At 42.1% G+C, this 21,091-nt stretch overlaps 1 protein-coding gene across 1 annotated transcript in view; it reads left to right on the forward strand.

The window, feature by feature from the left end:
- Positions 1-558: 558 nt before the first annotated feature.
- PCDH11X (protocadherin 11 X-linked) overlaps positions 559-21,091 on the forward strand; it is a 65,215-nt gene continuing 44,682 nt past the window's right edge. The window contains exon 1 of the mRNA XM_029911884.1: positions 559-1,098. Within this exon, the coding sequence (XP_029767744.1) occupies positions 559-1,098 (540 nt within the window). The remainder of the gene's footprint in view (positions 1,099-21,091) is intronic.

A 21,091-nucleotide genomic window follows, 5' to 3' on the forward strand; every position in this document is an offset into this window, starting at 1 on the left:
TGTATCCCAGCAATGTGGTCTGCAGGTCCATATGCAGAAGTGAATTAGCCCACCCCAGCAGGTGGCAGACAGCTGACGCCTGCTTGCAAACCACCTGCTGGGGTGAGCTGAGATTGACTTGGGTGCCTCACTAGGGAACAAGATCAAGGAGTTGGGAGTGAGAGAAAGATGAGTACCAATGTGGCTGAGGGAGGTCTGGAAAGGAGGGTTTGTCTTTGGGAGCGGAGAGTGGGAAGAACACACTCTCATGGGGACCCTTGTATTTTTGGAGGATCCATTCTTCACATTCTGAACTCAACATTTATGAAGTGGGAACAAAAAAAAGCAGATATAAGGGATAATCTGCTTTATTGCTGCTCGTTTTATGTAACAATGGTCACAGTAAAAGATAGCATTTCATTGACCTAGTTTTGCAACAATTCTCAAATCACTTGGCTTTTGCATTTCCACCATTTGGCTGGTGTACTGCTTTAGGGCTTTTTAATAATCTCTTCCTTTCTTTCCTCTTTTCCAGCTACTCTTGGTGTTCTTCAGGAGAACTCATTAGCCATTCTGGAGATGGACTTGCTGTCTGGAACCTACCTCTTGGCAGTCTTATTAGCCTGCATTGTATTTCAGTCCGGTGCCCAAGAGAAGAATTATACTGTGAGGGAAGAACTGCCGGAAAATGTCCTGATTGGCAATTTGCTCAAGGATCTGAACTTGACACTGGACCCAGATGTGCCCCTTTCATCACCTCTTCAGTTCAAGCTTGTGTATAAGACTGGGGATGTGCCATTAGTCCGGGTGGAGGAAAACACTGGTGAGATATTCACTACTGCCAACCGCATAGACCGGGAGAAGTTGTGCTCTGGCATTTTTAGTGAGAACCGCTGCTTTTATGAGGTGGAGGTAGCAGTTTTGCCTGATGAAGTCTTCAGACTGGTCAAGATCAGATTCCTGATAGAGGATATCAATGACAATGCTCCCCTTTTTCCCTCAACAGTCATTAACATCTCCATCCCTGAGAACACAGCCATTAATTCCCGCTATTCTGTCCCTTCTGCCATCGATCCTGACATTGGAGTGAATGGCATTCAGCATTATGAACTTCTTAAGGTGGGTGTCTTTTATTCTTCTGTAGTACTGTGTGTTTTGATGTCACTACCAGTCCACAAACTTTGCTGGTCTTCACTAGATCACTGAAATGCAGAATTACCCTATATTGCCATCCTAGAGATGCACCATATTTGCCCTAAAATGTTAAGAGTATGCCCCTATTTGACTACATTAAAGCACATCATGTTATCACTTTGTGAAGATCTGTGTATGTATGTATGTGTTCACAGTATTATGTGATAAATAACATGATGTGCATGTATGTCTGTGTTAAGTGTCCACCAACCTGTATATGATTTTTATACAACTGGCCAAAAGTCTTCTCAGACCACTAAGGCATTTGCTCACCAATCACAGTATGACAGGCATGTTTACAACAGCTTGCGATGGACTAAATTTTTCCTACTGCTTGCAAATTAGATTTGAGCAGTGGAAAATCAGCTCAGGGGAACTTTTTTCCTTTATAAAAGACATAAGGAAGGTTCATTGACTCTCTGTTATATTAGTGTAAAGCTTGAATAACACATTTGCTGTCAATGGAGTTACTCCAGATTTACTCCTGTGCATCTGAGATCAGAATTTGACCCATAAATGCATCAAGAAAACTTTCAAGATTATTGGTTGGATCTTCGGCTGGTGGCAATGGAGCTACAATGATTTACATCTGTTAAAGATTTGGCCCAGTAAACAGAAGGTGTACTATAGAGGTTTCCAACTCATAGCAATTTTATTTGTCAAGAAGGAAGGTATTTCTTTCTTTCCTTTTTTTTTTTTTTGGTCATATATACACATACATTTTGTAAACAGCCCATATTCTAGCATGTGCTTAGTGCATATGATCAGCAGCCCTGGCAGTGAGGCATTTGAAAGAACAAAATAGACTTGTAAAATGGACATAAAAGGACTGATATAGATGAACACTTCCAAAGAAGGAAAGACTAGTCCCTCCATTGAACTGACTTGATCAGATTGTTTCTCTAATGATTGGGTAGGCCTGTGAGGGAGGGGTTGGAGAGGAGTTAAGTTATTCTCAAAGGCCATCCTAACAATGCCAATTTGCTTGTAACAAGCAGGGCATTTGACATTACACATCAGAAAGTACTGGAAAATACCAGCTTTTCTCTCCTCTGGCAATGAGAGGGGATGGGCTGAAATGCAGACAGATGTGGAATAGGGAATAAAAGAATAAAATGTAAGTGTGTGGAAATAGATGAGGAAGATTTATGGTCACTGCAAGGAGACAATTGCAGACAGATAATTGTTTGACATAAAGTTATGTGGCTCTCAAGTGAAGGTTTCTCTGTATATGGGTGTCCTTAACTGGAGTGTTCAAAACAAAAACTAGTTAAATCCTAAAACCTATTGGAATAGCATATGAGAGGCTGAAAATGTTCCCTCTCTCTGAAGGACTTGGGCATATCTCTGCACAGTTCACTAGACAGTCTCTCTCCACAGCAAGCATCCTGATTTACTGGCCGCCTCCTGCAAGAATGCATAATGGATGCAGGCTATTGCATCATTTGGCTGGCTAGATATCTAACAAACACTGAGACTGGTACTTACCAGCAATTTAATAAAAATAAAATACTGCTTAATTTTAGTTTTTTTTAAGTAGCTTACTGCCTGAATTACTTGTGGAGGAGTGGATACTAGCTAATGACAAAGGGAGGAAATTATCACTTGTCTTTATGGAAAGCTGTTAAAAAGCAGCAGCATTCCTTTTAAATTTCTCACACACTTAGGATCTGTGATGCATAGGCAACAAAGGGGCACTTCTGTGGTCTTGTGGACGTACACTGTGTAGGTCCTGACTGCTCATTAAAAATAATGGGAAGGCTTCACAAAGCGTAGCCTTGGGCATGCAGAAGCACATGGCATTGAAGGTGTTAATAGAGTAATCTTTTGACTTTAAAAAAGTCATCACAAGTCTGGCATATTTTGGGAGGAAAGTGTTATTGTGATTCATTTGTGATCTTCATTTGTTAACTGTGGTTTTAGGTAGATTTACAGTAAATAGGTAATGGAAAATGATTTATTTAAAACGATCCTCAATGTTGCAGCGCTGGGTGGAAATCTAATTCATCTTAACATTTTTTCTGCAGAAAATGAAGCCGAATGAGTTGAGGCTGGCTAAAGGGGAACAAGAAGGGCTTTTACAAATATGTCATGGGGAAAAAAAGAAATACTGGAGTGGTAGTAGACCCAATAATAAATGAGGAGGGAATGACATTAATGGTGACTCTAAAATGGCTGAGCTACTGAATTGCCTTTGTTATAAAAACCTAGCCTTTAGCAAGAAAAATAAAACAGAGGCTTTGAAGAATTCAGAAAGAATGAAAACCTTGTTAATAAAGGGAAACCAATGTGAATATTAGTATCTGTAGAAATCAGCCAGTACAGTTACTATGCATTGCAAAGTTCTTAAGAGAATTAACTAACAAACTTACTGGACAACTTGCAGTTTTTTTAAAAAGAGTAATGAAAGTACAATTTCAATATGAGCATCCACATCAGAACACCCCACATTGTTCCTTGGTCCCAGCCAAGAAACAATGTGGAGCAAATGTGGTATCTGTTTTTAAAAAAGAAAAAGAGCAGTTCTACTGAATAGTGTTCAGTGGACCAAATTCTCCGCCCAACTACACCATACTACCTTCTTTATAACAGTGGAAATGCCTGTTTATGTTTGAGAAATTGAGATCAGAATTATGCCCAGTAAATTGAACTTTTAAACCTAGTTAAATAATGGAACTATTCTTAAGAGGAGAAAATAGTCTATCAGTATCGAGATAACAGAACCATGAGCAAAAAGCGACATGCCTTTTATGGTATAAAGAATAAATTTTAGGTAGGCTTGGTCTAGCAGTTCCATAATCAATGTCAGCTCACACTGACTTTAGTGAGACTTTTGCCTGAATAAGGGCTGTGAAATCAGACCTGCAAATGTTTATTTTAATCCTACTGAAATGGGAATAATTGGACATGTTCTCTGTTGCCCTTGGGCCCCTTTATACTGCATCAGTAGTGGAAAGGGCTCAGAATGCATCCACATTCTGGTGAATATCACTGGCATCAGGAGGGGGGATCCCTCGGCTGGGGTGGTTCCATAACACCCCTTCCCTCTGTACCATGAATGCAGCATTTAACACAGAGGATGTCCCAGGCTCTGAGGTCAGGTTGCAGCCAGGACATCGTTGCTCTTGCTATACTCTCTTGTTGTTCTCAGCTGATCACAGCGCTTGCGGAGTATGGGCAGTCTGAACACAAGTTAGAGTAGCTTTGAGGCTGCTTTTAATTGAGGTGGGTGGAGAGTTGCAGGGAATCCCTCAAATAGAAAGGTTGGGAGTTTGGTACACACGGAGCTTGTGGCGGGTATGGGGAGATGGAGAGCCCCTGGTGTGTGCAATGGACTCAGCCTGCAGAAGCAACAAAGTGACTGTGTAGTAAATATACTGCAACAAAGTGGATATGTTGTTCTAGATTTAAACACAACATATTTGCAACATCCACAAGCTGTACAATACTTCCAGGGCATTATCTGCTTCTAGCCCTTTATTGACATTTCACTTTTTAATAATTTTAGCTAAGCCTTACTTGCTGCGTGCTTGAGGGCAGAGTTTATTTGTGATACGTGGAGAAGATTATTGCTACATATTTATCTATGAACCAACATAAATCTCACACTCAGAACTCATCTGAACTGCTTAAGGTCCTTAATAGCCAGGTTTTCAAGCAGTCTTAATTCTGGTTGGAAATATGACGACTTTCAGATGATTTTTCAGCAGTACCTGCCTTCCTCAATATTTATACAGTTAAAGGCATTCAATATATGTGATTGCCTTTAATATACAGAAATGATAGCATTACACCTCTCCAGATGAGGTAAAAGCAGTCAAAATTTTGCATTCTAATTCATTAGAATATTGCAAAATACATTATTAATCAGTTACAAAGTCATTTTAATATAAGACCATGCTCAGTGCATTTTTGGTAAAACAAAACAAATCATTATTTGAATCTATTGCCTATTATTAAAAATCTATGTAGTTAGCACCTTGGTAACTAATTATCTAATTTTAAATAGGAATAGTTTTTCCAGGTAGGTATATTTGACCCAGTTCCTGCAGTGAGCTCCACACAAGCACAGGAATATGCTCCAATGGAACTCGTTGCAAGATTGAGGCCATTACTTGTACTCTCCTAATGCAGGATTTAATTTGTCTAGTGTTGTGCACAGAAATTTTATAGAGATTTCTTTTCAGAAAGCTTATACTGACCATCTGAGGTTAGCATCCAACCCTCCTTTCCTGTCCATTTTTTCTAGGTTTCTAGGATGTGCCTCAGTAGGCAAGAACTTCCAATAAGTAGCTAAGTGATTCATTGTAAAACACATTCAAACTTTATAACTGACTCTCTGCTTCAACTGTACAGTGTTTGAAGTGTCTGAACTCTAACAGGCAGGCAGTTCCATCTATTCTGTGTGTTACTTCCTGTGGTGCTTGCTTAGAGAAGGCTGTAGGGAGGACAGATGGGAGAAGTGCTGGCTGAGTTTCAGAAAAAGACTATGTTTTTACATTTGCATAAAGGACCAGAATCTAGCAGAACAAATGGCATCTAGATAGACTTAAATAAATCACACATACTGTTATCCTGCCTAAAAGACTCTTTGCAGGTTGTAAAAAATTTTCGCCAATCCTGTAAGTGCAGTAGCAATTGCAATTGATCAGGCACTGCAAGAATACATTACTAATTGCTTCAGATAGGTTTTCAATAGGTTGCACTATTTTAGACTATATCACTTTAGCAGCACATAATAAGTTAGGTTCTCTTTTTTTCTAAGAACGTTCGAAGAAAATATGCAGTTATGCAAGTCATTTGCTGCTGGTATCCAAAGGAATTTGCTATTCTCATTTAGTCATAGACACAGCACTTTCATAGATTTACAGATTTCAAGGCCAGAAGGGACCATTGTAATCATCTAGCTGACCTCCTGTATAACACAGGCCATAGAGTTTTTCCAAAATAATTCCTAGATCAGATCTTTCAGAAGAAACATCCCATTTTGTTTTACAAATTGTTAGTGATGGAGAATCTGCCATGGCCTTTGGTTAATTACTATCACTGTTAAAAAAAATTACACCTTATTTACAGTCTGAATTTGTCTAGCTTTAGCTTCCAGCCATTGGATCATGTTCTACCTTTCTCTGCTAGATTGAAGAGCCCATTATGAAATATTTGTTCCCCATGTAGATGCTTAGACTTTAATCAAGTCACTCTTAAACTTCTCTTTGTGAAGCTAAATAGATTGATCCCGTTGAGTCTATCGCTATAAGGCATATTTTCTAATCCTTTAATTGTTCTCGTGACTCTTCTCTGAATTCTCTCCAATTTAACAACTTCATTCTTGACTTGTGGACACCAGGTAAAATAGCCTCTCTACTTCGACTCAAGATTGCCCTGTTTATGCATCCTAGGATTGCATTAGCTCTTTTGGCCACAGCATCACAGAGGGAGCTCATGTGCAGCTGATTATCTCCCTCCCCACAAATCTTTTTCATAGTCCCACATCCTGTAAGTATGGCCTGTGTTCTTTGTTCCTAGATTAATATATTTACATTTAGCTGTATTAAAATGCATATTGTTTGCTTGTGCCTAGTTTACTAAACAATCCAGGTTGCTGTGTATCAGTGACCTGTCCTCTTCTTTGTCACTCCCCCAATTTTTGTGCAAACTTTATCAGTGATGATTTTATGTTTTCTTCCAAGTCAACGATACAAATGTTAAATAGTGTGGGGCCAAGAACTGATCCCTGTGGGACCCTACTGGAAACATACCTGGTCAATGACAATTTCCCATTTACAGTTACATTTTGAGACCTATCAGTTGGCCAATTTTTAATTCATTTAATGTATGCCATGTTAATTTTATATAATTCTAGTTTTTTATCAAAATGTCATACAGTAACGAAGACTTCTCTAAGGTATTTGATAAGTATATTATATCAACACTACCTCTTTTATCAGTGAAGCTTGCAATCTCATAAAAAATATATCTAGTTAGTTTCACAGGATCTATTTTCCACAAACCCATGTTGATTTGCATAAATTATATTACCCTTTTAAATTTTTTTTATTAATTGAGTCCTGTATCAGCTGCTCCGTTATCTTGCCTGGGTTTGTTGTCAGGCTGAAAGGCCTATAGTTATCCGGGTCATCTCATTTATCCTTTCAAATAATTGGCATAACATTCGTTTTACTTGTCTACTGGAATTTCCCCAGTGTCCAAGACTTACTGAAAATCAACATTAACTGTCCAGTGAGCTCCTTGGTTATCTGGACTGTTGACTTTAAAATCTCCAACTTTAATAGCTTCTCTTTAACATCCTTCAGAGATACTCGTGGAATGAAAAGAATATCATCATCATCACTATATATGAAATTATGGTATATCATCTGATTTTTTCCCAGATGCAGAACAGAAATCTTTATTGAACACATCTGCCTTTTCTGCATTATTAATTATTATTATTGATAATTCTACCATTTCCATCTAATAATAGACCAATACCATTGTCAGGATTATTTTTGTTCCTAATATGTTTAAAACACTCCTTCTTATAGGTCTTAACTTTACTGACCACAGGTTTCTCCTTATGGCCCTTTGCTTCCCTTATAAACTTTCTACAACTCATAACTTCTGATTTATATTCATAACATCAACTTCCCCTGTCTTCCATTTTTATAGATTATTTTAAAATGATTTTTATAGGTGCCTTCTCTTTCCCTTTAACCAGATCTTTTTTTTAGTTAGCACAGCCTTGTTCCTTCACTGTGTCTTTTTGAGCATCTAATAAGGTGTTCTTAAATGATACCATATTATCATTCACATTTTTCCTATTAAATTCTTCTTCCCCAGATGGTTTGGTTCAGTTGTTTTCAGCTTTGTGGAACTGGCCCTATTAACGCACCGACTACATATATTACTAGTCTGGATTTATTTGCTTTCACATTATAAATGTGATCACGTCGTGGTCTCTTGTACCTAAGCTATCATCAATTTTTAGTTCTGTGGTCAGTTCCTCTCTATCTGTCAGGACAAGTTCTAATAAAGATCTCCCCCATGTTGGCTGCAATTCTTTCTGTGTTACGAAATTGTCATCTATAATGTTTAGAAATTCAAAGGATGTTTAGTACTGGCAGCATGAGACCTCCAACATACGTAATTCAATTAAGGTTCCCCCATGATCACACAGTTTTTTTCCCCTACATGTTGCAGATAGGTGCATAAGGAGCAGGACATCCTGTTCCATAGTGTGATTTGGTGTTCTGTAGCAGATTCAACTAATACCCCAACTTGTGTTTTATCTGTTTGGACATTGATCAGTAAGCATTCCAGAACATTTTCTTCTGAATTATCAGTGACTCAAAAACAGGTAATGCCATTTTGTCCCCTCCCCTTTCGCCCACTTGATCCTTCTTAAATAGATTATAACTATTGATTTTAGTATTCCAGTAGAATGACCATGTCCCTGCCCTTAGGTTCTTACAGTCTAATTTTACCATAATAATGGTGCAAATGCTAGAATTTGTGCAAACATAGACTCTACAGAGGGTAGTATAGGAACGTTTTGCAAAAGAGCTGGGCTTTGTCAGTGAATTTAGTGGAGGAGAGTAAGAAGCTGCTCCAAACATAGGCATAAAAGGTTGCACAAAGCTGAGAGGAGGAGGAGGAGGAGACAAAGGGTATGTCTACACTGCAATGGGAGATGTGACAGCATCTCATGTAAATATATTCACGCTAGCTTTAATGTAGCTAATGCAGCTAAAAGTAGCAGTGAAGATATAGTGGCAGTTTGGGTGGGTTTGTACAGCTCACGGGAGGGGTGCTGGAACAAGTTTTTATAGTGGGGGTGCTGAGAGCTATTGAACCAAACTATAAATCCTTTACATAATGGAAACTACTTCAAGCCAGGGGTTCCAGCATCACCCCCAGCACCCCTAGCACCTAAGGCTCATGCTGAAGCCTGTCTTGTTGCACTGTCACTGCTGGTTTTAGCAGCAAGACTAAAGCTAGAATGGGAACGGCTACCTGAGCTGCAGTCACAGTTGCAGTGTAGACATACTTAAAGTGATCATTTGAGGGGAGGATGCAAAAGCTCAGAGAGAAGGCAGTTGTGTTGAATATGAGGTCAGAGATCTAAGATACATTCAGAGACTTGTGCAACGCCATGACAATTAGGAGGTAGAGCTCAAACAAGATGGGGAAAGAAAGAGGAAGGAATCAAAGATGAGGGTGATATAGTCAGAGCAACCAGAGAGCAAAATTTATTGTGAAGTGTTAACAAGCTGTGATTGCTGCTTAAATGTGAGTCCTCAGATATTACACATTGCTGTGATCTGAAAGAGACAGTACTTATAATTTCTACTTACGCTTTCAGTTAAAACAAAAAAAACCCAGAAAATCCCTTTTCAGCACTTTGTATAAACCAGGCTAAAATATGGTTGGTGATGCTGAATATTAAGCTCAGTTTCTTCAGACCAGGATTTCTGACCTGGAAAAAAGGCAACCCAGCATTCTGATGACATGTCATTACACTGTCAGCATAGGATGTGTGTTTCAGGGCATGCTGAAAAGCTGCACGCTAACTTCTTCATGTGGATGTTGTGGGGGCAAACTTAAAGGTCCCAAGTTCTCATTAAAGTATTCAAACTTGGGATCTTGAAGTTTGCACCTGCAGCATCTACATGAGGGAGTTACTGGGCAGCACTTCAGAGCACACTGGTATTCACACCCCCTTAACCTGAACTTTAGGGGCAGTATAGATGTGCCCAGAAGATAGTGGTGCTTGTGACATACCAGGGTACAATCCAGACTAATGAGTAGCTGTGTCACCCTTGCTATGTAACCTGGGGTGCCCTTTACAATGCCTTGCTGCTCGTAAACAGTCTCCAGCTTCTAAGTTGCTTCCAGCTATCTGTGTGTGTGTGCTGCAGCCAGCCAGCCACACCGTACCTCTTACCAGCCTTAAAAATTACCATAGGGGGCCCCAACAAACTTCCAGTACTCAGTTTTCCCCCCAGTAATGTATGTCCCAGCACTCTCCTGGACAGTACGGCTATACTGTATTAAATCTGTTATTCCTTTAAGGGAATAATATGCACACAACTTCTTGCCCCAATTGGATTTACCCAGACACTTCAACTTGAACACATTGGATTAGATAAAACAATAAAACAAGTTTATTAATTACAAAGAGAGATTTTAAGTGATGAGGCATAAAAATCAGAAATGGTTACAATAAAAATAAAAATTAAATGCTTACTACAGCCTAACTTAACAAATTGCATCAGATTCAAGCAAAGTTTCTCACCACGTGATTTCAGCAGTCTTACTGACCAAACTGTGTAGTCAGAACCCCTCCCCCAGAGTCCACTGACTGCTTCCTTTGTCTCTTCAGGTGCAGTGAATGTTATGAGCAGGGACGGTGAGGTTCCTAGGGTGTTTTTCCCTCCTTTTATATAGTTTCAGTCCCCCTCTTGAAAAACATTTTTAGCTGGGCACTAGGAGACAGAGAGTCTATGTGGAAGGATATTCCTTGCTAGTTTTTTCACGTTTGAACTTCCTTTGTCTTCCTTTCCTGCTTGATGACTCTGTTTACTGCTTACATGCAAATTAAGCAGAGCAATGTTCCTTTGTTTAGGACAGACCTGTTTGCCAACTTCTGTCTGGGCAGGGCTGTGGGGTTTGGAACACATGTTAATAACACCGTACAGGGGAATCTTATAACTTCACATACAGTGTTGCCACACTTTTTATCAGGATGATATTGACCAGGAAATTACGAGTTTTCAAATGATACCTTACAAGGCGTACTTTGTACAAAGATTATTACAACAGCGTGTAGGGTGTGAATACAGGTGTATATTCTGTCACTGTGCTTTGAAACTGGATTAACTGGGTGTGGGGGTTGGAGCCCAGGTGCTGCTTTCGCTGAGGCTGGAACCCACCCACTTCACTTTATAGTGAAGACACTGGCTAAGTCACTTGAGTGCTGTTAGTCCTCCACAGCCACAGTTTCCCCTGTGTGTCTGGAAGGACAGACAGATTCTCCCACAGTTCACTAGGAAAGAATCATAGAGCATCTCACTTTCTGCAGCACAAAGAACCATGGGATATACTCCCAGAAATCACACACCATAGGTGAGTGCAGCACCACTGAGGACACAGTAACTCAGGTATGGCTTTGCAATATGGCTGCTCACACTTGGTCTAGGCTAACCTGGATACTCAGACCAGGTGCCAATCACTAGGGTTAGCTCTGCAGTTAGGATGTACCATATTTGTCTGCCTTCTCTGAAGATATTTAGGAATATTATTCTTGATAAAAATGCTAAGGTAAGGAGTCAGCCTGATACCGCCTGACTGGTCCTTGGGTTTGGAAATGATTATTTTTTGTTAATTTGTTCTTTTTCCTTTAATACCAATCCCAGCAGTGGTATGCAGGAGTTCTCTAGGGTTGTTTTGCAGAGTAATTTGTAATTAGGGATTCTGAAGACAAACTGAATACATATTCTTGCTTATTATCTGCTTGTCGTAGGCTCGGGCCATCACTTCCGAGACCACGTCATTACATATCTCTCTTCAGTTTCAATTTAATGATTATCTCCACAGTTCATAGGGAATTGGCTGGGTTGTGAAGTTAATAAATCACTTGCTCTAGGGAGAGCCCCTGAAACCTAACTGAAGTTCCAAAATAAAATGAGGTTGCATCTGCTCACTTCTTTCCGGGGAGAGGTCTGCAAAATATGACAACCACAGTCACGTGCTCTGAAGAGACTTGAATAATGGGATCTCTTAGTAGAGTTTGGACTCGGTATTTTGGTGTCATCATGACCCACAACTCCTGAGAGGTCTGGCTGCTCACATAACATCTGTGCTCAAGTCCCTGTTCTGCTCCCCACTCACTTCTGGATGCATTGTGCAGCATTGGTGATAAGGCCCTGGATGGGCTGGAAACCAGCTATTTGAGAGATCATTTCTTACCACATACCATATCAAAGGAGATGAAAGTGGCTGGCAAGCTTTTGCTCTTTCTTCTTTGAGGGAATACCACATAGTGAGTATTAGAGCTTGCTGAGCTTGGAGTTCCCACCTAGGAATGCAGTCCTCTGAGCTGCTTGTTATCCTTGGGGATGATGGTAAAGCCTGTTTACTTTGTCTGTCATTTGTCTGACTGTTTTTTGCTTTGTTTAATCAAGTAGCTTATGCAGTGTGTGTGTGTATGTGTGGTTTCTGCAACTGAGGCACCTACAGATAGCAATAGGTGCTGTAATAAATAGTAAAATAAAAATAATACTGGAAATGGTTCTCCTGTGGTCCACAAGCATTAGCTGTCACAGGTGGACAACTCTCATGCCGATTGAGGCAGCAGGAGTCGTACTAAGTTTCATCAGCTGGAAATTGCTCTTATGTACAAGTTTGACCACATACCTAAGGTCACAGTCGTGAATCCTTGGCACAGGTGTTCTCTAGATTGACAATTCAAGAGTTTCTTTAGTGAACTAGCAAGGAGAGCTTTATAGGAAGTGTGGTGCATCTGGGTCAATTAAGAGGTGAAATAAAGGAACAACGGAAGAAAAGATTGCTTGGTAAGCTTGTAATGGGAATTTTCTATATTAAGTATTATATTCCTCTCTGGAAAGTCTCATGGGCTGGAGATTTACCCTAACTAGCGTTATTGAAGAAATCCAGATTCAGATCACTTAAGAAATTAAATTCTCTCATGATGGATTGTATATTAATCTATTTTAAAAGAAAAGCCTCCCCTTCCACAGGTAAAGGTATCAGCCCTGATTCTGAGCTACTGTGCAGCTTAGGGGAGCGGCACCCAGGGTGGCCCCTAAGATTCTGTGGCTGGCTCAGGACCAGTGTAAGCTACAGTAGACCAGGGCAGTGCAAGAGGCTGTGATGAGAATAGCTGGAGTGCAGCAAAACTCAAGACACCTTCTCTCCTGTGATTATGAGGAGTCATTATGCCAGCTGTAGTCTACTCTAGGCGATACCAGATAGCCAGTTCAGCTGACTTTACTTCCCCTTTATACCAGTGGAAGAGGGTGATGGGGCCTGAGCAGAAGCCCGAATCAGGACCATGACATCTAAACAATGCTTCATGACAGATTGGTGCATTTAATCAGTATTTGTTCCTTTAATTCAATTAGAGATGCGTTTCCCAAAGGAATCCCTCCTAGGCTCAATATACTCATGTAAAGGAGTGTCAGCTTGTGATATCCATTCCCCACAATGATTATAATAGCATTTTCTCTTGAAATATCTGCATTATAGAGTTATAGTAGCATTTCTTACTTCATATAATTTTCTATTTTAAAGAGAAATTGTTGGAGCTGTTTGAGAGCTATCTCTGAGCAGGTATTTATTCCCGTGCTAGGGGGCCGTGCAGCATAGGGTATGTCGCCGTAAGTGTGGACACAACCTAAGGAATTACGTTTTTACGTCTGATGCTAGAATTATAGAGTGAGGCTGGATTTGTAGTTAAATCTAACTTTACTGTATGTGAGTTATGAAATCACTCTTTACGAGCAGAGCTAGCAGCTCTGATTCAAATTGATTGGGCAATGGAAAATAACAACAATGGAGAGAAAGCAGAGGGGGACATACAAAATTAATTTTTATGGCCTAAAGGAGGCTATCTTTTTTCACCTTATGCCATCGCTGCTCAGAGCCATACACTGTTGCGAATATTGAGCGAGAGATGAAAGGAGAATGGCTAATGTCTTTGCAAAAAGAGCCCACGATGACACACACCAAGCTAATGTAGTAACTTTATTCCAACTGGAAAATAAATTGAATTTTCTCTACAGAGCTGTATGTCAGGTCTGATACTATATCCCAAAAACCTGCTGCTTTAATCTGCAGTTTGTGCCTGTTTTCCCTCTTCTCATTTCTTGAAAAAGGAGGTAGAGCAGTGACCCTCACTTACGTTCTCAAACCAGGCTTGAAGGAGAAGAAGTGCTGCAGCTAATCAGACTACATTGAAATTCATATGGACGAGCTCTTTTACACTGGTGCCAGCAGCATGAGGAAGGACAATGAAGTGGTATACTGGCCCTTTAAGTAGGTCACAGAAAGCCTGGGGTTGTTGTTATCAGCGTCCACCTTCTGTGAAAGAACTGTCAACACTGAGCTCATTCCATTTGTAAACAGGCCTTTATTAATATTGTCATGTCTTATTGAAAATTACAGAGTTTGACACTAATAGGATTAGGTAACTTCTGACTTAATTACTCTAGTGTTATCAAAGGCCCCTGGTAAATATACAGTAACCTACTAATACCTAAGTATTATGCACCTTCTGAATCTGTTATTAACAATCCTCCTGGAGCCCATAGTGTAGAGGATGGATAACTGTATTGTAGAAGATGCCTATTCAGACTCCAGAGAATTAGCTCATATCGAGCTGCAAATAAGGATGAACATACTCTGCTGGTATCAGCAGGTTAAGGAATTTTCTAGCAGAACTAACTGCAGCAGAATATTTTTTGAATTTTAAGTCAGATTCATTAGGGGAGAAGGCTTGTTGACCAACAATATTTCAAGATTCATTGCTATCCAAATAACAATCAATTGCATACTTAATTCTATGACTGTCAATATTAGGGTTACCATATTGCAGTCCTGGAAAAAGAGGATACTCCAAGGGCCCCTGGTCCCGCCCCAACTCCGCCCCTTCCCCAAAGTCCCCGCCCCAACTCCGCCCCTTCCCCTGAACGCTTCGCTCCCTACTCTTCCCCCTCCCCTGCTTCCCGCGAATCAAATGTTCGGAGAACGGAGTGGTCTCTAGTAGTCAAAGACCCTTCTTCCCCGTCCCCTCCAGTCTATGTCTATCCTATTGCTGTCTAACCCGCCTCAGCTCCTCATCTGATTTCAACTGCCCCCTACTACCGCTCTGGATTCCTTGTCCCAGTTTCCTGGTCCTGTCTCACTCTCCTCTCTCCCCGCCCCCATCCCTCAGATGGGATGTTCGTTCCAGATTGGCAAAATTACAAGGCTTCCCAACATTTCAACACTTCCCATTCTAAATTTTCGGTTGCTTAACTATAGGCTAGTTCTGCCCACAACAAAGCATATTCAGAACTTCTGATTAAAGGGATTATAAGTGTAGCAACCTCCATCATAGCTAGTCACCAAAGATTGAACCTGAGCCATCCAGATTTAAAAGCATGAGCTTCTACTACTTGAGTTCAAGATATAACTCCCTGTAGCTATACAGTTATCCTCTAAAAATCCACCAGAGGAGGGCACAAAACACATTTTGGACAGTGAATTACAGAAGTGCCAAATATTATTATTAGACCTGCAATACTTTTCACAATGAACATCAGCAGGGGATAAACTGGGAGTTTAAGAATATTTGGAAAACAATTTTAGAATAACATTCAGTGCTGTGGTTTAAAAGAAAAAAAACCTGTTAAAACTCATAACTTAGCAGCATTCAGTGTTTGAAAAAAAACAACTTCCAGGAGGGATACAAGTTAAGAATGTTGAAACAGGAAGATGTTGTGCTTAGTTACCACTTGGGCAAGGCGGCGTGCTATGTAATTCTTGCAAGATTTCACTGTAATGTTTTACAATATATAGCAGCACAATGCTGATTCCATTGATATTGTTGAGCAATTCATGCTGATTTTATTTCAGCCCACATCTTAATAGTTTTGAATACTATAGATCACAATTTTCAGCTCAGTTGGTCTGAACATGCAGAGCTTTAAAATTGCTATGCTCTAAACTGTATATTAACTACAATTTTATAAACCTGCATGTCAGAGAACTGTGTGCCACTACTACTAGACAGTGGCACAAGGCAATTCAGTGTGAATCACAGAAATGTAGGACTGGAAGGGACATCAACAGGTCATCTAGTCAAACCCCTGCACTGAGGCAGGACTGAGTAATAACAACTAGACCATCCTTGACAGGTGTTTGTCTAACCTCTTAAAAAACTCCAATGACTGCTATTCCATAACCTCTCTAGGTAATTTGTCCAGTGCTTAACTATCTTTACAGTTAGGAAGTTTTTCCTAATGTCTAACCTAAATCTCCCTTGCTACAATTTAAGCCCATTGCTTCTTTTTCATGCATGTCCTGAGTGGGACGGGGGTGGGTCCAGGCAGTGGGATTGGGGGGAGGGAGGTCGAGGGAGTTGGTGGGTGTGTGGGGATGGACCAGGGGAAGCAGGGTGGAGGAACTGAGAGGGACAGGACTGGGACTGGGGGGCCTGAGGGGGATGGGACAGGACTGGGATGGGGGGAGTAGGGTAGGGGCTGAGGGGAGCATGAATGGGACAGGGTAGAGAGAGCTGTGTAGAGTGGGGTGGGGCGGGGCGGGGGAGACAATGGGGCTGGGCTGGGGAGGGTTGGGGAGAGGGACAGGGTCTGGAGGGGATGAGACAGAGGGGAGCAGGACTGGAATGGGGGGATGTTGAGGGGGTGGGACAGCAGGGGGAGTGATGTGGGTGGGATGATGGGGAGGCTGAAGAAGAGATTTGGGGTAGGGCAAGGCTGAGGGCAGTGGGTTGCGGGGAGCAGGGGGACTGTGGGGGAGGCTGTTGGAATGGGGGCAGGGACTGAGGGCAGTGGGTTCGGGGTGGGAGGTACAGGGGGAACAGGGTCAGGGTGGGGGCTGAGGGCAGTGGGTCGGGTGAAATGATCGGGGGGAGGGACTGTGGGGGAGGCAGAGGGAACAGGGTCAGGGGGGCTGAGGGCAGTTGGTTGAGGGTGGGGGTACAGGGGGGACTGCAGGGGAGGCTGAGGGAACAGGGTCAGGGTGGGGCCTGAGGGCAGTGGGTCTGAGGGGAGCCCCCCCAGAGGGACCTGCCAGGGGGCCAGGTGAGCCCAGCAGTGCTTACCTGGAGTGGCTCCCAGGAAGCAGCCAGCAGGCAGGTCCCTCCCAGTCCCTCTGGCCCCTTCCTAGGGTCGGGTCGAGGTGAGGGAGGCAGGGGCGGGAGGGGGCTCTCTGCCTGGCGGCCGCTGCCTGCTGCCAGAGTCTACAGGCCTCGCCCCGCTGCAGCACGCAGGGGCGTGAGACCTCCTCGCTGCCTCTCTGTGTGCCGGGGCAGGGGCAGGGCTGTGCTCTGCAGGCTCCTGCCGGCCAGGCAGGGGGCCCCGTGGGCTGGCACCGCCGTGCCGGGAGCTCACTGCGCGCTGCCCCAGGGCCCAGGGATGGAAGGTGAGCGGCGCCGGCGGCACCGGCTTGCCACGGTTCCCCCAGCGCGGCTGCCCTGTCAGCGCTTTTGGGTCTTTAAATAGCCGTCCGGGGGAAATCCCAGACATTTTTAGCTTTTTACAAATTCCCCCCGGACGGCTATTTAAAGACCCAAAAGCCGGATATGTCCGGGGAAACCCGGACATATGGTAACCCTAGTCAATATGCAGTGCTACTCAGGTATTTAAACATGTCCTGAGGGACAGTGGTTGTCAGATCCAATCCGAAATTCAGGATGTAGGATTTTTGTTTGTTTACATTTGTAAGATCTCATCCATATTGTAAAGAATATGAACTGCAGTGCATGAAAATACAGATCAAGAGTCTAAGTTTCTCTAGCACATTTGCAATTTAAAAGCTTTAATTGGTAATATGGGTTCTGCTTAGGTTAGAGCGAGGGAGTTTTATTTTTCTCATTTAGGGCTAGATTCATTTTACCCAGCAAAGGGGATCAAGAAAGGGCAGTTTGCATCTCCCCAATCAGGTTCATTCTCCAGACCGACTAGGACAGCCATTGGACCTGCCCTGTTGTAGTGACCCATGTAGGTCCTCATAGGGGTGCAGAATTGTCAGTGCACAGGAGCAACCTGGTGATGCCTTCTGCACTTTGGCCTCCTCGCTGTTCTGGCCATTCCTGTCCTATCTGGAATGCCCCCCATGCTGGAGGCTGCTGATGAGTTTCCCTGTACCAGGTATATTCTCCAAGAGGTCCTTACACTTGCCCTATGGCCCTTTTTATGCCAGCCTAGCTCACACGCTGGCCACAGGGCAATGATGAATTTAGTGTTTAAACTACACTCACGTTGTAGTGAGAGCTCTGATTTTTCCCTGAGTAGTTCATTAACACACTCACCAGGTATAATAATGTTTCCAGTTACTTGGAATTTTTCATTTGAAAAAAAATTCTGTATCAAAATGCAAAAGGAACAAGATGAGGAAAAAGAACATCAGTTCTGTGTGTGTGCTTATATGCATATGTGTACATATACACACATTGTGTGTGTGTGTATATACATGTATATTTAAAAGCTATAAGATACTATGATAGGGTGCAGCGGCCCTGTCCTAGAATTGGCTGGTTGTGGGTTAACTGACTTTTAAATGGCTTACCAGGCAACACTGATGGAATGGATTAAGTTAACAAGCAGGGGAGAACTCTGCTAGAAGAAAAGGGCCTAAACCCAGGAGCTCTGTGGTAGTCAGAGTTTAGCAGTGGATAAACTACCCATGGAACCTCAGCGAAGCAAAGGCTCAGCCAGACCTCCTGGATACAGAGCCTTTTTTGAGGAAAATTTCAACGTTTTATTGAAAATCACTGACTAATAATTTGGCTCAATACTGGATCTAATTCTCAGCCATGTCCCAGAGCTGCATTTGCTTTTTAGGGAGACTATCCCCTCACCTCTGTTTCTCCTATGAGGCGTTTGCAGCGGTTTTTGCCTCTGCAGGTTTCAGGGAGAGAGGTAGGCTGAGAAAACCCAAAGGCAAAAGGAAAGATCAGTGTCCAATGTTTCATCCCCTTATTCAGCATCTGGTTCGGAAGGATGTTGTTTCCCCCCACAACCCAATGTGGACGGGGAACTAACTACCATCTCAGCCTGCCTTCCATCTAGCAGGAAAGGAGGTAGGCAAGATTGGAATGGCTGGATCCAGGAACAGGCAGTTTTCCATCACCTATCTCCAGGAGGGGAGTAGTGCCAGTAGGCCAGTATAATTATAATAAAATTATATATAGATGTAATTTCTCCATCTTGCATATGGGTGGCATATTGTATGGCATATGGATGGCTCTTTTCTTCAACTTCAATCATTACCATTTAAACTGAAAAATGCTCTTCCATTATCATGGTAGTATTAAAACTGGCTTTAAAGAAGGATATTCACTTTTATTGCTTCCTGGACAATTTTTCTGATCAAGTCTCTGTACAGAGAAAGGTGAAACAAACACACAGAGTGATATCATTTCTGGAATATTTTTGATTCATAATGAACACAAACATTGGGAGCTAGGGAAGTCAATCATAGGCTTGGGCTGAGGATGAATACTGTCAGGTAACAGAAGAAGATCATGGCCATAAGGAAAAGGATGGTGTCCCAGAAACAAATCCAGTTCTTACTGGAGACTATTGGGAATCCTCTTACATCCTTCAATGGACAAGAGTTCATATAAAACCAGTAATTGTAGATCCCCTTCACCCCTCGCCTATCACATCTATTGGCAGAGATCAATGTCCCAGTGTATATATCCTGAACCCTCAACTGGCGAATGTAGAGAATCAGTTATTTTGAAGGGATCCACCCATTAGTTAAACAAGCAGAGAGTGATCCTTATGTCTGATGCCAACTGGGGGTACTGGGTACTGGTACTCATTCAGATCCCAATTCAAGCCAGGGAATAGGTCTGAGAGAGAGAGAGAAGCATCCACCAGCTGGAACACAATGATTCTTTGAGGTTTCAAAGCACTGTTCCTTCCATGCATAATAACAGACTTGTCAGAGTCAATGTGTCTGAGAGTATGTCTACACTTTAAACGCTACAATGGCTCAGCTGCACCACTGTAGCACTTCATTGTAGATACTAACTACCTATGCCGATGGGAGGGATTCTTCCATCAGCATAGATCCACCTCCTCAACAGGTGATATCTAGGTCGATGGAAGAATTCTTCTGTCGACCCAGTGCTGCGTACACTGGGTTAGGTCAGTATAGCTATGTCTAAATCCACACCCCTGAGAGACATAGCTAGACCGATGTAAATTCCTACTGTAAACCAGGCCTGATGCAGTTTTCATAAATAAATCAGGAAGAACAAAATCAGCCTTATTCCAGACAGAAAATTGTCTTCTCCTGTCCTGGGCGGACCAAAGCTTCCCATCTCTGGGTGCCCTACTCATCAAGGGGGAGATAAACATCAAGACTTACATGGTAGAAATTGGATTAAGCCGAGTGGAATCTCGATCCAGAAATATTCTTTCTTATTATAAATCAATAAAGTACCCTGTGGCGTCTCCGCGTGTCAGGACCTGGGAAGTGAGGTGGGGAAGGAATTCTCACAAAGCTGGATAATGTCTCTGCTATATACTTTCCCACGACAATACAAAAGATGAGAAGAGAGCAGCAGTAATACTGTTTATGCCTTTCTGGCCAATGAGGCTATGGCACTCAGGCCTCATTAACTCAGGATTGGAGCTTCTGATGTCCCTGTTTCACAGAGGAAGTCTGTTATTGCAAAAATAATCTTCCATCTAGCATCAGATAGGTTCTAAATGGGTATGTGATGAAGTGAATATCACTCTTACGGATGCTAAAAGGACGTGAACAAATACAACTTATTCTGTTGGCAGTTGCAAAGTCCATAGTTTAACTAGCATGTTAACAGGTGAGATATAGCCTTGAGTTCCTGCAGGAGGGCTTTCTTGTGAGTATATAAGAGTGTCCAAGCAAAAAGGTCAAGTCTCTGTAGTGTAATGTTTTCTGAACATTCAAAAAAAGGACATTTTGTACAACTCACAACATGAAATGCTTCCTTAGGACAACCACCTTTTTTTTTGGTCATACAGGATCACAATGACAACTTTTGAACCTCATTCTACTTCTTACAGCACTGTCCAGATTGAAACCCAGTAGGAGGTGTCATTGTACCTCCCATCCATTAAAGAAGACTTTCTGATAGCAACTATCTCTTTGAGCCCCGTATTGTACTTTAAAATCAGAT

The sequence above is a fragment of the Terrapene carolina genome, unplaced genomic scaffold, assembly GCF_002925995.2.
Source record: "Terrapene carolina triunguis isolate 2854851 unplaced genomic scaffold, T_m_triunguis-2.0 Scaffold131, whole genome shotgun sequence".
Lineage (NCBI taxonomy): Eukaryota > Metazoa > Chordata > Testudines > Emydidae > Terrapene > Terrapene triunguis.